The sequence below is a fragment of the Parasteatoda tepidariorum genome, chromosome 1 (assembly GCF_982258835.1).
Source record: "Parasteatoda tepidariorum strain Cologne lab strain chromosome 1, Ptep-v5.0, whole genome shotgun sequence".
NCBI lineage: Eukaryota > Metazoa > Arthropoda > Arachnida > Araneae > Theridiidae > Parasteatoda > Parasteatoda tepidariorum.
In genome coordinates this window covers 127,755,914-127,770,820 of record NC_141755.1, presented here as the reverse complement: position 1 = coordinate 127,770,820, position 14,907 = coordinate 127,755,914, and the positions used below count along the sequence as shown (strand labels likewise).

At 27.7% G+C, this 14,907-nt stretch overlaps 1 protein-coding gene across 9 annotated transcripts in view; it reads left to right on the top strand.

Annotated features, from left to right (window-relative positions):
• LOC107443002 (exportin-T) overlaps window positions 1-14,907 on the top strand; it is a 116,636-nt gene that overhangs the window by 89,709 nt on the left and 12,020 nt on the right. For 6 of the 9 annotated variants that reach the window (XM_087152600.1, XM_016056725.4, XM_016056726.5 and 3 more), the window contains exons 19-21: window positions 2,719-2,818; window positions 6,720-6,905; window positions 13,213-13,402. In XM_087152600.1, coding sequence (XP_087008726.1) covers window positions 2,719-2,818; window positions 6,720-6,905; window positions 13,213-13,402 — 476 coding nt within the window. Of the gene's footprint in view, window positions 1-2,718; window positions 2,819-6,719; window positions 6,906-6,985; window positions 7,095-13,212; window positions 13,403-14,907 lie in introns of all 9 variants that reach the window. The other 3 variants (XM_071178197.2, XM_043054622.2, XR_011636312.2) reach the window with 2 other exon arrangements.

The following is a 14,907-nucleotide window of genomic DNA, read 5'->3' as shown; positions in this document are numbered from 1 at the left end:
GTGGGTTTTTTCAAAGTGGGCCCACTTGGGGAACCCTGGTTATATGTATTTTATATTAAGTTTAAATGGCGCATTATCACTAATACATATTTGAATCTTCTTTATTTTTAAGTACATTACGTTTCATAATTTTTTAACTCAAGAATTATAAAATATAAATGCAGTAATATAAAAGGAACAAGTTTATTAATCTTTTTGTTTTCACACACATTTATTTACTATTTTTATTAAACATATGGATATTACCCATTATAAAATTATAATCTGTAAATATTTATAATCAGTAAAAACTAAAATTTCATTATTGAGTTAAATAATTGAGTTAAATAAAAAACTGAAATAAATATTTAATGGTCTTACATGTTTCTATAATAAGATTAATAGAAAGTGAAATTAAAACTACGTATAATTATAAAGAGTATCAGTTACTTGTCCCATTTGTTTTCAAATAATTAACCCTAGAAAAGGATTTCATTTTTAGATAAATAATTTTAAAAAGTTCTATAAAAAGTTTTAGCTTTTTTTTTTCTTAAGCTAGAAAATAAAACTGTTTAAATTTGTTAATGTATCACTTGGTAAAAAAAGAAAAAAAATGTTTCTTTTCAATTTTTTTTAATATATTATATTATTATATTACCTGTATGTATTATATTACCTGTTTATTAATATATAAAGCATGCAACTATAGTTGAAAAATTGATCTTTTCAGACTATATTATTTAAATTTTTATTTGATTTAATATCATTAAAATATTACTTTTTTGAAAAAACCCACTTGAAGTTTTCAATAGCACCTACTATAAAAATTATATGAATATTTGAGTTTCTTTTACTTTACTAATATTAAAAACTTAATCATATAAATCATGCAACTCTATTTGACAAATTTATGCTGCACAATAAATTATATAAAAATAAATGTGAAACAATAAGTTCTAGTAAAAAAAAAAAAAATTTTTTTTTGAAAAAACCCACTTGTCGTTCCAAGTGGGTTTTTTCAAGGTGGGCCCACCCAATAAAACCCGGGCGGGTTTTTTCAAAGTGGGCCCACTTGGCGAACCCTGCGGCTATGCCTTCAAGATAGAAAAATTTCATCAAATGCCATTAGATGTGAAACGAATGCAGTGGGTACTGCAGTAAGTTCAAGAACAATAAAAAGAGGGTTATCAGGATTTGGACTACAAGCTAGAATTCCAAGGAAAAACCATATTTAATTGAAAAGTAGCGCAAAGAACGAATTAAGTGGGCAAAAGAACACATTAAATGGTCAGAAAATCAATGGAAGCAAGTAATCTGGAGCGATGAGAGTAAAATATTGCTCTTTGGTAGTGATGGTAGAAAATATGTGAGGCGTAGAGTAGGTGAAGCACTTCATCCCGATTGCATTGGAGCAACTACAAAAATCCCAACAAATGTCATGATTTGGACATGTATGTCTGCAGATGGTGTGGGCCGAATTCAAGTGCTTGATGGCATCCTAAATGTCAAAAAATACATCAGAACTGTCCTGAAACCAAAATTGATACCTTCCACCAGGGATTTCTTCCCCAACAACGCACCATTTATTTTTCAGCAGGACTCAGCTCCATGACACACAGCAAAAGTATGCGAAGCATGGTTTCAAAATAAAAGCATAGATATATTACCAGGGCCAGGAAACAGCCCTGATCTCAATCCAATTGAAAATTTGTGGCGGCGTTTGAAAATTCTTGTACGAAAAAACCGTCTATTCAATAAAAGACAACTTACTGAAGCTATAATTGATTCTTGGCACCATGTGATTATGAAAGCTGAACTCCAAACACTCGTTCACTTGATCAAAAGATGCTGTGAAGTTGTCTTGAAAAATAAGGGTTATCCTACTAAGTATTGATTGTGTAAGTATCACTTTAAAAAATGCAAATCTAAAATAGATCATGCTATTAGTTGCATAACTTTTTTTGTAATACAGATATTGTAATACTGTATTTATTATTAAATTCTACATTAAATTACCTTCAATTTGATAGATAAACGTTTGTATTTAAGTGAAAATTAATATATTCTACAAGCACACAAAGTTAAAAAACATGAAACTTTCAAAATATGTCCACACTTTTGGCTACCACTGTATATGTTTTATACTATGCATTTTATATATGTTATTTTATTTACTAACAAGTTAAATTTTGATTTTGATTTTTCATTAGTATTATTATTAAAATATACTATAAAAATTATAACAATTTAATTATTGCTATTGATAAAATTTAACTCAAAAATTATTTCCAAAATCCTCTTACATTATTTCCTATTTTTTCTTGCTAAATTTTTTATTTTATTTTAAATGTGAATAAAAATTGAGAATCAGCTTGGGTGTAAAAATAGATTTTATCTAGTGGGCCTAATTTGAAGACATCCATGGAAATTTTTGATCAAATCATGTGAATATTCAAATAATTTGATATTCATCCGACTGAATATCTTTGATCAAATGCTTAATAGAATCTGATTCTAAAAGAGTTGAAAGAATTCTTCATTTTCCTTAACAGCTTGATCGTACTCAAATTACACTTTTAAACAATAGTAACTATCATGACTTAAGGGTTATTTTTTTAAAATAAAAATGATGCTGATATACTTGAAATAGGTAAATTTTTTTTCCTTCTAAACTAAAATTATGACATTTATTTTTGTGTATGCTTAAAAAAGAAAAAGTAATTTTATTTTATGTTTCAGTCGAACCAGCAAAGCTTTCTCTAATCAACAAACAATGAAATCAAATGGTTGTATTGAAGTCTATTTACAAGCCTTACAAGTTTTCTTGGGTGCCCTAAATGTATGTTTCTCATTATTTTCAATTATTAAATGTTTTCCTTTTAGCAATTGTAAATTAAGGTAACATTCTCGTAACAGCCATTTTGAAGACATGACTTGGGATCAGTTTTTATAAAGACATCTCAGTACACATTGCATAGCTGCCAACTCTACTGGTTTAATAAAACTTCTACTGGTTTTTGTTTAGAAAATTCCCTAAAATTGAATAAGTTTCCTTAAAAAAGGCACCTATAAAAATACAAGTTTTGTGCAGATTATTGCTTGCTTGAATATTTAAATAAGCGTTACTAATGTGAAAAGAAGCAAGCTTCATTTATAAAAAGATAGTTAAATATCAGTTAACTATCTTTGATGAATTAAATACCTATTACTATTTAAAATTACATAACGCTATACATAAACATAATACATAACGTTTTAAGTTCATTTAATGTTAATCATAACTCGGAAATATTGCAGTTTTTTTTATTAGATGTCGATGAAAATCTCTAAAATTCCGTATGTGTAAAATATTTAGTACATTTTGTAACAATGATCAAAAAATTTATATCATTTCGTAAAATCTACTGGATTTTCTCCCTATATTTGTTGGCAGCTGTGTGCCCATTGAGATCTTTATTTTATTTATATCTTTTATTGCAAGAGACCTAAATTATGAATGACTTATTTTACAGAAATAGCTTGAAATAAATCATTTAACTTCAGCAGACATGTTGAAGACAATCTGCCCTGCTAAATAGACATAGCATAAATTTCCCCACTTAGATATTCTTAAAAAAAAAATATTTGTTCAGTTTTGTATTCTAAGTTTATTTTTACTCTAAATGTTAGGGGGATGGGAAAGTCGTTTTGACGCATTAAATATTTGTTAGTCATAAAAACCAATTAATTTTTTCAATCCATTTTGATTCATTTTCGATCCCGCATTGAAAGGTTGTTGCTAACCATGGTGAATACATTATTGATTAAAAAAAGAAAAAAAACGACATTACTTTCTGATCTCCCTAATAAATGCCTAATAAGTTCATGACTTTAACCAGTTTTGTGAAATTCGAATGCACTTTTACATCCTCAAAGCATTTCAGTGATAAGAAGTAATCAAGTAATAAGCAATAAAATATATATTATTACTTAAGATTTAGTATTTATATAAAAGATGCACTGAGCGTAAGACTTAATATTGTCACTAGGAAGTAAAAATAATTGGCTTAAACTTAAGAGGTTGTTAGTGACGCTTGATTCTGGATCCAAATATTTTCCTACATATTTAAAAGTGTTTTAGCAGTTAGCACTTAAAATTTTTGGATTGTTCACTTACTAATTCCTTAGCTGTGCAAATAAGTTTTATCTTTAAAAATAGAAGAGCCACGTCTTCTGATCACCCAAATGATTTTACCTGACAAATTTGATCTAAAAGCCGGGAGGTGAACTCATTTTTCTCCTTTAAATGTTGACATTAAAATGTTTAGCGTTCTTGCCCAGGTACGCTTTTAATGAGTAACCCCCGCGGTAAATTTTTTGTTTACGGGCTTTAGGCGACAAACTACCCTAGCACTAATATACAGTCGAACTCGTTTATAACGAGCACAAAGGGACCGTAACATTGCACTCGTTAAATCCGAGTGCTCGTAATAAACGGATCCTTAAGGCAGGCGTGCAACCAGAAGAGGGAGGGGGGCTTGGGAGGTCAAATGATTGAGTTTACTTAAAATTTAATTGATATTTACTTACTTTAATTACATTAATTAATTTAATTAAATACTTTTCTTAATTTAATGACAACTAACCTCCCCAACCTGCAAAAGATTAGAGCGATAAGGGCAATTAAATTTCAGTTCGAGGTTTTTTTTTTATTTCACGCATTTCTTATCATTTTGAAAAAAAGATAAGACAGAAAGGCTAGAAAGATGAGAAAAAAGATTGTCAGACAGAAAAATATTGCTCGCTAAAACCGGGTCTTGCTCGTTAAAAGCGACTTCTGTTCCATAGACTTAACATTGATCCAACCAAATATTCTCGTTTCCCTCGGTAAATCCGAGTTCTCGTTAAATCCGAGCTCGTTATAAACGAGTTCGACTGTATTGCATTAAAATACTTTTGATTATAACAATTACTCATTTAAAGTACATTGTACATTTTAAAAACATTGTGTCTACAGGAAAAAGTATAGAATAAAAACGCATAAAAATTTTTACTTGTTAAAGTAATATTTTTTTAATTCTAATTTTATATGCGATATTCTCGCATTTTGTAAGCAGAAAAATGCATTAATTATTTCCTCTTTCGAATTTCATAAATCACTACACAAATTGAAATTCGTAAATAAATTAAATGATAGTAAATTAAGATTCGTACATAAATTAAAAAACGTAAAATCCGCGCAGTAACTAATATAGATCACGAATCATGCGAATAGGACTCTTAAAAAAGAGGTACTCAAATAAGTATATGTAAAACATGGTGTTCTTTAAAGAAAAAAAATGAAAGAAAAAGCATTCCTACAGTGAACTATTTTTTAAACTTTCGCGATTTCTGAATTTCTCATTCTATATTATTATTATACTGATATTCTAGGTTAAACATTTATTTCAAATAACTTAATCATAATTCAAGTTAGGTTACGTTTAAAAAAAGGTAGTTACTGCTACACATTTCAGTTCTAATAATTATTTAAAGATTTTCATTTAAAATATCATAATACAAATAAAAAATGGGCACATAAAAGAAAAGAAAACTTATCCTAATCAAGGTATTTTTAGGGCCGAAATACCAGCTACGCTTCTAGGACAGTCAAGCAGGGAATGTATTCCTCCGCGCTTCATCCAATCACACCTTTCAAGCAGGGATTTAGATGGAGAGTGCAGTAGAAATGAAAATCAATTAAAATAAAGAATGAACTTATTAAAATTAGAAACGCAGTGCCCAAAAGGAAAATATATTGTGCCCATAACTAATTAATAGAAATAATACAACCTTTAGTGATAAATCATATTAAAAAACATAACATTCAAGACATACAAACATAACAATATTTTGCATGTGTTGTGTAACACCTGAAGTTTGACTGCTAAAAATAACATTTCAGCTATGTGATACTTAATTTTCATCTTAAACTGGCACCATTAACAAATTAGTTGCGCTTCAATTTGGAGTCCCTGAAAATAAATGATCAGTGGTCCTCTTGACCAGCAATCAATGTAAAAAGACTTTTAAAAAAAAGTGAATATGTTACTGGACAAAATGTTTCTTAACCTCTATCAGGGGTCTGTTTAGAAGAAATTTGGGTCCGTTAATAGACCCTTTGCAAAATATATTTTCATAAAAACGAACCCTTCACAAAATATTTTAATTTAAAAACGGACCCTTCACTAAATAATTTATCTTTTAATCGGACCCTTCACAAATTTGTTTATCTTCATTATTGTTTTGTTAATCGAGTAAAGCCTTCCCAGGAGGGGGGGGGGGAGAGAAAAAGACAGATGTAAACGAGCTAAGTTTTGTCTTCGGTAGACGCTTCTTCCTTTATTCGTCCCAAATGAATATTCTGCGTTCAGCAGTATAAACTTGATACCAAATATTTGTATGTTGCATCTCTAATTTAATAGCTGCAATTGCTGTTTATTTCTTAAAATTAAATTTTTTTTATTATAATTTTACAGTGTTGAGCATAATCTTGTATGTCTTTACAATTTAAAAACTCCTTAAAAAAGTTTTTTTGCAGTAACAGGACCCTATTTGCACACATTCACAAAAGCGGGGCCCTGGTTGAAAGATAGTGACTTAACGTTTATTTTATATTCACAAAATACGAGTAATTTTTTCACAATTTTACAAAAACGGAACTGTCGCAAAATGTCTGGACAGTTGATGATGTTTCTTAATCCAATGAATGTGTTTTTTAGCTTCCATATGAGCAAGCAACATTACAGTCTGCGGTTCGTCAATATCTTCATAGGATGGTTGTCTGTTTAGAATGTGAGGTGTTGCCGTATTTTCCCCTGGCTGCTGAACAGTTGCTCAAGACTTCAGACATTCGGAGTATCCAGGAATTCATTCCACTCATCAATCAAATAATTTGCAAGTTTAAAGTAATCCTCTTACTTATGATTTCAATTACGATCATTTAAACATGAGGCTTTGTGTTACATTGGAATTTTGATTTATATAGACAGAGATGATTGTGCTCCAGAAAGAAATCAGGATTTTTCACTAACCACTATCCGGAAGTTTCCCAAAATCCGAGGTTCAGAAAGTTTAAGAAATCATCAATCACATTTGTATATAAAAATTCTTGTATATTTTATTTAAAAATATTAGAATTAGAATTTACACTTGGCGTCTCTTTTATTTGTAAATATATTTTCTGGTAGAATAATAAATGTGATTAGAGATTAAAGAAAACTTACGCATAATTATTCATTTAAATTATGCTGCATATAATTTATTTAGAATTTCATTTTTAGATAATATCAATGATTTAAATTTATAAAGACATTAATTTTTTTAAATAAGTCATTAATTATTTTACTCAAGAAATTTTCAGGATTTTTGAGTTGGGCTCACAGTCACATATAATTACTCCTCCTAAACATGGCATCTGTCAATATTGATACTTTTAAAAACAAATACTTTAAGTCACTAAAATATACAGTTAGTATTCTCTCAAAAACCAGGTTTATGTCAAAAAAATATTTCTCCCTTTGACATTACATGCTTCTTTGAATTCCTATGTCGAGTTTTTTCTCAAAACCTTGTTATGCCCAATTTTTTTCGAAATGGAAAATAAATTTTTTCGGAAAAATCACAATGTAAGTTCATTGTAAACCAATTATTTACTGATGAACTACTGAGGCAAACACATTAGTATAAAATTTGATGCAGAAATGTTTGAAAGATTTTTTCCCCTCCTTAATTATACTCAAGAGATACCTTTTTCACACATCAGAGGGAAGAAATGCTCTTGATATTTTCTATTCACTTTTGGGAAATTTTTCTTTCACTTTTTTATGTGAGGATTGTTTACGAAATGTGAAAAAAGAAATAGTGTGTTGTCCTCTTACAAAATTATACTTGTGTTTAACAATATAATTTTCAACAATATACTTGTGTTCAACAATTTTTCGTTTAAAATTTTTTCTTAAGTTCTAACTATTATTAAGTTACTATTTTTATGGTTTAATAACTGCATACTATGTTTTTAAAAATTAAGATCTGTACGTAAATTAATAAAATTTTTTACAACTAACAAGTTACATCGCTGACCGTAACGCTAGGAAACTCGGAAGTTACACTTATTGAGATTATTATTTGTTATATCACAATTCTGTGCTTTCCACCTCATTGCTAATAAATTTTTGTCAAATCAAAAGTTTTCTGATGTCATTCTTTATTGAACTTCTCTTGATAAAAGTTTTTTCTGAAATCTTGTAGTTTGTTGGCTTATGTTCAAATTGTACCGGCAATTGTTTGGGAAAAAGTGATTTGCAAAAACGTTCTACAAATTGTGGGGGATAACATTTGGATAATACATTAATTATTACGAACAAATTTTTTTTTTAATCTTCTGTGTTTATTAGATATTAATTAACAAAACATCTTTTTATTGATTTCAAGGCTGCTTTTGATAGTATTAATAAAAGTTTTTTTTTGAAGCAATAAATACTTTTAAAATGCCTTCAAAACTCATTAAGGGGACATGGGACCTTTCAAATGAAAACTTGTTTTTTAATTTAATTTTACTATTATGAACATAATTTATTAATTTTTTAGCATATTTTAGGAAATAGGCCAAGTAAAAACAATTTTGGTCAAAATTTTTTTAAAAATTTAATAAAATATTAAAATTTTAAAAAATACAAAAATTGTCCCTTGTGTCTGAAATTTCATCCAAATAATTTAAAATTTTTTCTATAGATAGATAATGATGATATAAAGACTCTCTAGCATCAGTTATTGTTTCACTTCAACAGGTTTTGAGAAAAAAAATTTTTTTTAGTTCCGACGCTTTTTTTTCGAAAATTTTCATTTCCTCCTACGGTTAAAGTTGTATAAAAAACTTTATAATTAATATTTCGTGAAAACAATGCTACATTGTCTTTATAACAGTCATATGAAGCATATGAAAAATTTTCAGGCAAAATTTTCAAATATTCAGACACAAGGGACAAATTATAGAAGTAAATTATGCAAAAAAAGTTAACGGAGAAAAACTACTTTTTTTGTGTAAATTAACTAAAACTCACTGTAATAGCTATAATATCATGCTTAAAATATAAAAAGAACTTCCGATGTATTCTTAATATAATAAATGCTAAATTTTTACCAATACAAACGATTTTCACATAAAAATATTGTTCGTTATGCATCATATTAATATGTCATGTAACCTTGAAACAAAGAAAAAAGATTATTTTTGTGTGCATAAAAATTACACTAAAAACATTATTCTCTATAATTTTAATAAAACAAATAATATATTTGATACCAGATAAATAAAAAAATTATTGACATTGACATAGGAAAAGCATATTGCAGAATTTCGATAACATGCTAGAAAATTTCATACATTTGAATTCAAAGTGCCCACAATTGTACGGTTAAACAAAAGTACGGTTAAAGTTAATTTGGCGTTGCCAAACAGTGTCACATTATACTAATTAAAAAATATTTTATAGAAATATTGATTTGAACATAAAAAAAAATCAAAATAAGCTTGATAACTACAATGTAAACAAACAGACAGCTTATGGAACGTCAAAAGTGCCACGCCCACTTTTCAGAAAAATAGCTATAAAATCATAAAAAATCATCGTATCGAAAAAATTCGAACAACACGTGATTCAGGCTGACTATCTTTACATTTTTAACAAAAAAAAATTTTTTTGAAAATTTTATGATTTCTAGGTCCCGTGTCCCCTTAAGTTGACAAGACTTGCATTGAAAGATACGAAGTGTAAGATTAAGTTTTGACCCATTTACAGGTGTTCGACAGGGAGATTCTCTCTCTTCTCTTCAATATTGCACTTGAGAGAGTTATTCTTGATTCAAACATCAATACCTGTGGTCGCAGTACAACTGCTTGCATATGCTGATGATATTCATGTAATTCCCTTCCTGCCCTGAAAGAGGCATTTTTTGCCCTTGAAGTGGCTGCAAGACAAATGGGCTTACTCATAAATATAGAGAAAACAGAATATATATGTTATTATCAAGAAACAGAGCCCCAGGCCTCGAAATAGATTCGTATAGATTTGAAAAAGTAAGGAGTTTTACTTACTTAGGATCAATTATTACTATTGACAACAAAATGACTCTATCTGGCAAATAGTGATGAGAAGATTTACAAAATCTAAGTTTCTTTCTAGAAAAACAAAGTTCTACGAAACTTTTGTCAGGCCAGTCTTGACATATGCTTCTGAGGCTTGGACAATGAAAAAACTGGAGGAAAATTGCATCGCAATATTTAAGAGAAAGATTTTGTGGATTATACTTGGTGGTGTAAATGAAAACAATAACTGGAGAGGGAGATTTAACTTTGAACTGTACAAGAGTTATAAACAACCCGATATTATTAAATACATAAAAATGAATAGAATGAATTGGATGGTAAACCGAATGAGTGATGACAATACAATAAAAAAGATGCTGCTTTTTAAACCCACTGGAACAAGAAAGTGGGGAAGGCCGCGGTTGAGCAGCTGACTTGGTGGAGTCTGATTTTCTTGCAATAATTGAAAAGAATTGGAGATCAAAGATAAATCGGAAGTCATTATGGAGAAATCTTCAGAGGAAGGTATCGGCCCACATTGGGCTGCCTGGCCAACTCGGATGATGATGATTAATTAAAGAAACAATATTTTTTGCTTGATTTAATACTGATTCGGTGGAAGTTGCAAGTTTTGCCTGATGTGAAATCACAACTGCTTTCATTAAAATTTGTCCAAAGAAATAAAAGCAGAAGATTGTTTATTAATTCAATTATTTATTACTAAAAGCAGACATTTATTTTATGAAGCAGATTGCAGCTTTCTCTTTTTACATTTTTGATTCCACTATGTTATGAGTTTTTTCTTATCACAAAAAATTTTTATTTTCAAAAAATTAGTTCTTACTTATGAATTTTAAGATAAAATTTTTTTAAAATTTAGTTGATCTTATTATAATCTGCTATGTTGTTAGTATTTATGTTGCATTTTCCTTTTGGTAATTTTAAGTGTTATTTTAATTTATTTTGATTAATAAGTTTCCCTTTAATTTCATCATCTTCCTTTTTCCTTATAATTAGATTTAGAATATATTTTGTTTCTTTAATTATTAATTTTGTTTTTTATTAGTTAATTTGGGGATTTTAATTAATCTTTAGTTTATTATAATTTAGTTTTATTTAGCTTGTTGTAATTTGACTTAACTTCAATTAAATGAACCAACTAACGTATTTATTTATTTATTTCGTGTTTTGCTTTACTATTTATCGTAATTATTTAGTATTAAGTTTTTTAAATATTTTTTTTGATTAATTTCACTGTTTTTAAAATCTTAATTTATATTTTTCTATCTATTTATCCCTCTTATTTATGATCATTTTTTTAAATATAAAAACAGTTGATTAAATGCAATTTAATTTTGATTAAAACAAGATTATTTGTATGATATTTTTTTAAAAATCAGTTTTTTTTCTTAGTTTTAAAAAAGCTGTTATTTTATTTTAATGATTAATAAGTTCTCTCCTATCTTTAGTTTTCTTGCCGCTTTGTTTCATATTTTAGAACAATTCATTTCTAAGGATTAAAAATATTAGATTTTTATTGTTTATTTTTGCTTGTCTGTTGTTAAAAATCATTTAAAATTCCTTATTTATGATCATTTTTTTAAATATAAAAACAGTTGATTAAATGCAATTTAATTTTGATTAAAACAAGATTATTTGTATGATATTTTTTTAAAAATCAGTTTTTTTTCTTAGTTTTAAAAAAGCTGTTATTTTATTTTAATGATTAATAAGTTCTCTCCTATCTTTAGTTTTCTTGCCGCTTTGTTTCATATTTTAGAACAATTCATTTCTAAGGATTAAAAATATTAGATTTTTATTGTTTATTTTTGCTTGTCTGTTGTTAAAAATCTTTAATTTTTAATTATTTATTCTATTTAATTTAACTTAATAAGTATGGATTACTTACATATGGGTTATGTATATATTTTCCAGTTACTTTGTAGGATGGTTTTAGGATATTAGGTGTTAAAAATATGTTTTTATTGTTATTTTTTTTAAAAAATTAGTATCGTTCAATTAAATTTTGCAATATTATTGGTGCTTATCTTTTCCATATTAAAGTTTTTTTTATGGATGCTAATATATTAGGTTATTTAATTGTTTATTGCAGTTTTGTTTTCGAAATGTTCATGCGGTGATTTAACCTTAATTATATACAGATTATTTATATACTTTTATTTTTTCTGCAATAAAAACTTTTCTATTTAATATTGCCCTTCATTTTATTTCCCTTCAGTCATGTTTTTAGTTCTGACAATTTTATTACTTTCAAATCAGAGTCAGCTTAATTTAAATCACCTGAATTTTTTTTAAATAAAAGTATATAAAATATAAAGGCTTTCTTAGAGTTGCGATTTTATTTATAATTCTAATTTACATTTTTATTAAATACAAATTTCATTGAATTTCTTTGTCTATCCTTGGAATACATGGAAAAGTGTTATTTTTGTGTTTGAACCCTGGAAAGTACATATTTGATAATTTTTTTTTAATCTTTTATTTTTAAGTTTTTTTAATGCTTGATGTTTAAGTTTTTTTAATGCTCATAGTTATTTCAATTTTTCTTTTTCATTTGCACTGCTTTTGTGTGTAAAAAACAGGTTTTGTGCAAAAAACAGGTTTTTTTGTGTGCTCAGGTTTTGTGTTATATTTTATTTTATACATATGATGTAATAATTTTACTACAATTTATTTATTAAATTCAAATAATTCATTACATTTAATTAGACTTTTGTGTAATACCACAGTTTTCGAAAATACTAGAAAGTTAATTTTTCTTAAACGCTACTTTTTTCTGGCAATTCGATGGCTAAATTGTTAAGCATTTGAACAATCAAAATCCTTATAAACTTTACTATTTAGCTTGTAACTATTACTAGTGAATTTTAATTCAAAGCAAAAACGCAAAATTGTTTAATTATGTTGCTTTATAACTGAAAAATTACTAAATTTTCTGAAGTGTAACACTATAAAACAAAAAAAAATTTATAAAAATTCAATTTTTGCTGCTTAACATTTCTATTTCACGGCATTGGTGCTATATAGCTAAATTTTACTCTTGTGCAATGAAATTCAATCATTTTGTTTTGTTATAATTTGCCAAAATGCAATTTATGTTATTTTAGAAAGATGTTGTACCATTTGTTCATCAAATCTTCTTGCCTTTTGTGAGTGCCATATTCAATGCTCTTTCCCTACCCATTGATGAAAATGATCAGCCCGCACAAAATGAACGGCACTTGCTTCAACGAAGCTATTTTCTCTTCATTGCTGCTATTGTCACCAACAATATTTCAGAGGTCATAGTATCACAAGGTAGGGGTCCTACCCGTCTGAGGTACAATAATATATATTTTAATAGTTCTTTTTGTAAGTATACTCTGAAGGTTGTGACAAATTTGGTCTTCTAGTTCTTAAGTTTTTTTTTTATTCGATTTATTTTTTAAGTTTTAACGATGTCATTCAAAATTACTAAGTTCAGGATGATTTTGTTTACTTTGCAAATCAAGAACATCATTATTTAATTAAAAAATCCTCCATTGCTTTTTTGACTTCCCAGGCTTATATGATACTTTCTACATGGTGCTTTTTGTTTGGGTGTTTTTAAAAAGTGCTTAATTTTCCATGCTCGAGATTTTTTTTACCATGTCTATTTTCGCCATGTATTATGCAAAAGCGTGCTTTTCACATTGTTCTTTTCATCGCTTTCACCGCAATTCATTTCGGCGTACCCTCTGACGGTAGCGTATAAAAGCACTAACCGTTTTACATTTTAGATGAAATGCTTGCGAGTCCGCGCGTTAGTCTACCAAGCTGGGTTCGGCGAGATTCTTGTACTCTCATGTGCAGCATTTTGCAAGATATTCACAATTTCAGGCTTCATTTTCCACCCTCTGATATGAAACCGAAAAATTTCTCCATTTTATAATGACTAATATAATCAAGAATCTTTATTAGAAACTAGTTATTTTATGTAATTCATGTAAAGTCGTTGAAAATTATTTTGCATTTTGTTAATCTATATAGTGCTTAATAGTATTTTTGAGTGCTTAAAAAGTACTTATTTTTTGTTGAAAGATTTGGCTATGTACCCTGTTTCAATAAGAAAAAAAAATTGTTGCGAAAAAGCCATCTAATTCAGATTGCATTTAAGAACATGAAAAGCTGATCTAAAGTTATGCAATCACTAACAATATAGTGTTAAGCTAAGCATTGAATTATAAACAAACAAAAAATGTCCTCATTATTAAATGGAATAATTTTCTTGAAATCAAACCGTTCCAAATATTTCACTTCAGCGGGGAATTTCCCTGCTGTATAATTCCAAGCGTAACAGAGGGGAAATCATACAGGTATTTTATCCTAAAAAATTTATTAAATATATGTGAAAACAGAAAATTGTGCAGTAATATGCTACTTTAAGATGCAGTGTTTAGTTTAATTGCATAATATAATAAAAGAGCCTCATAATTTAATTGCCAGGTAATTAAAAGTGTCCATAACAGAGGGGACAAAGAAAATCCCACATTTTTGACCTGCACTGTTATTTTCACTATATTCTGTGATTTGGAACATCCTAAACATTATTTGTAATTTTTTTCTTCTAATTATAACATTTCAAGGTAAAATAAATTATTATAAAACTTTTTAAATTGCTAACACATTTTTATTAACTTCAAAAAATGCAATGTAACAGAGGGGACATTTTACAAATTTGACAAATAGTTACAGGGAAATATCATGACATTTAATTAAACATTGCACCTTAAAGTAGCATATTATTGCAAAATTTTTTGTTTTTACATATATTTAATACATTT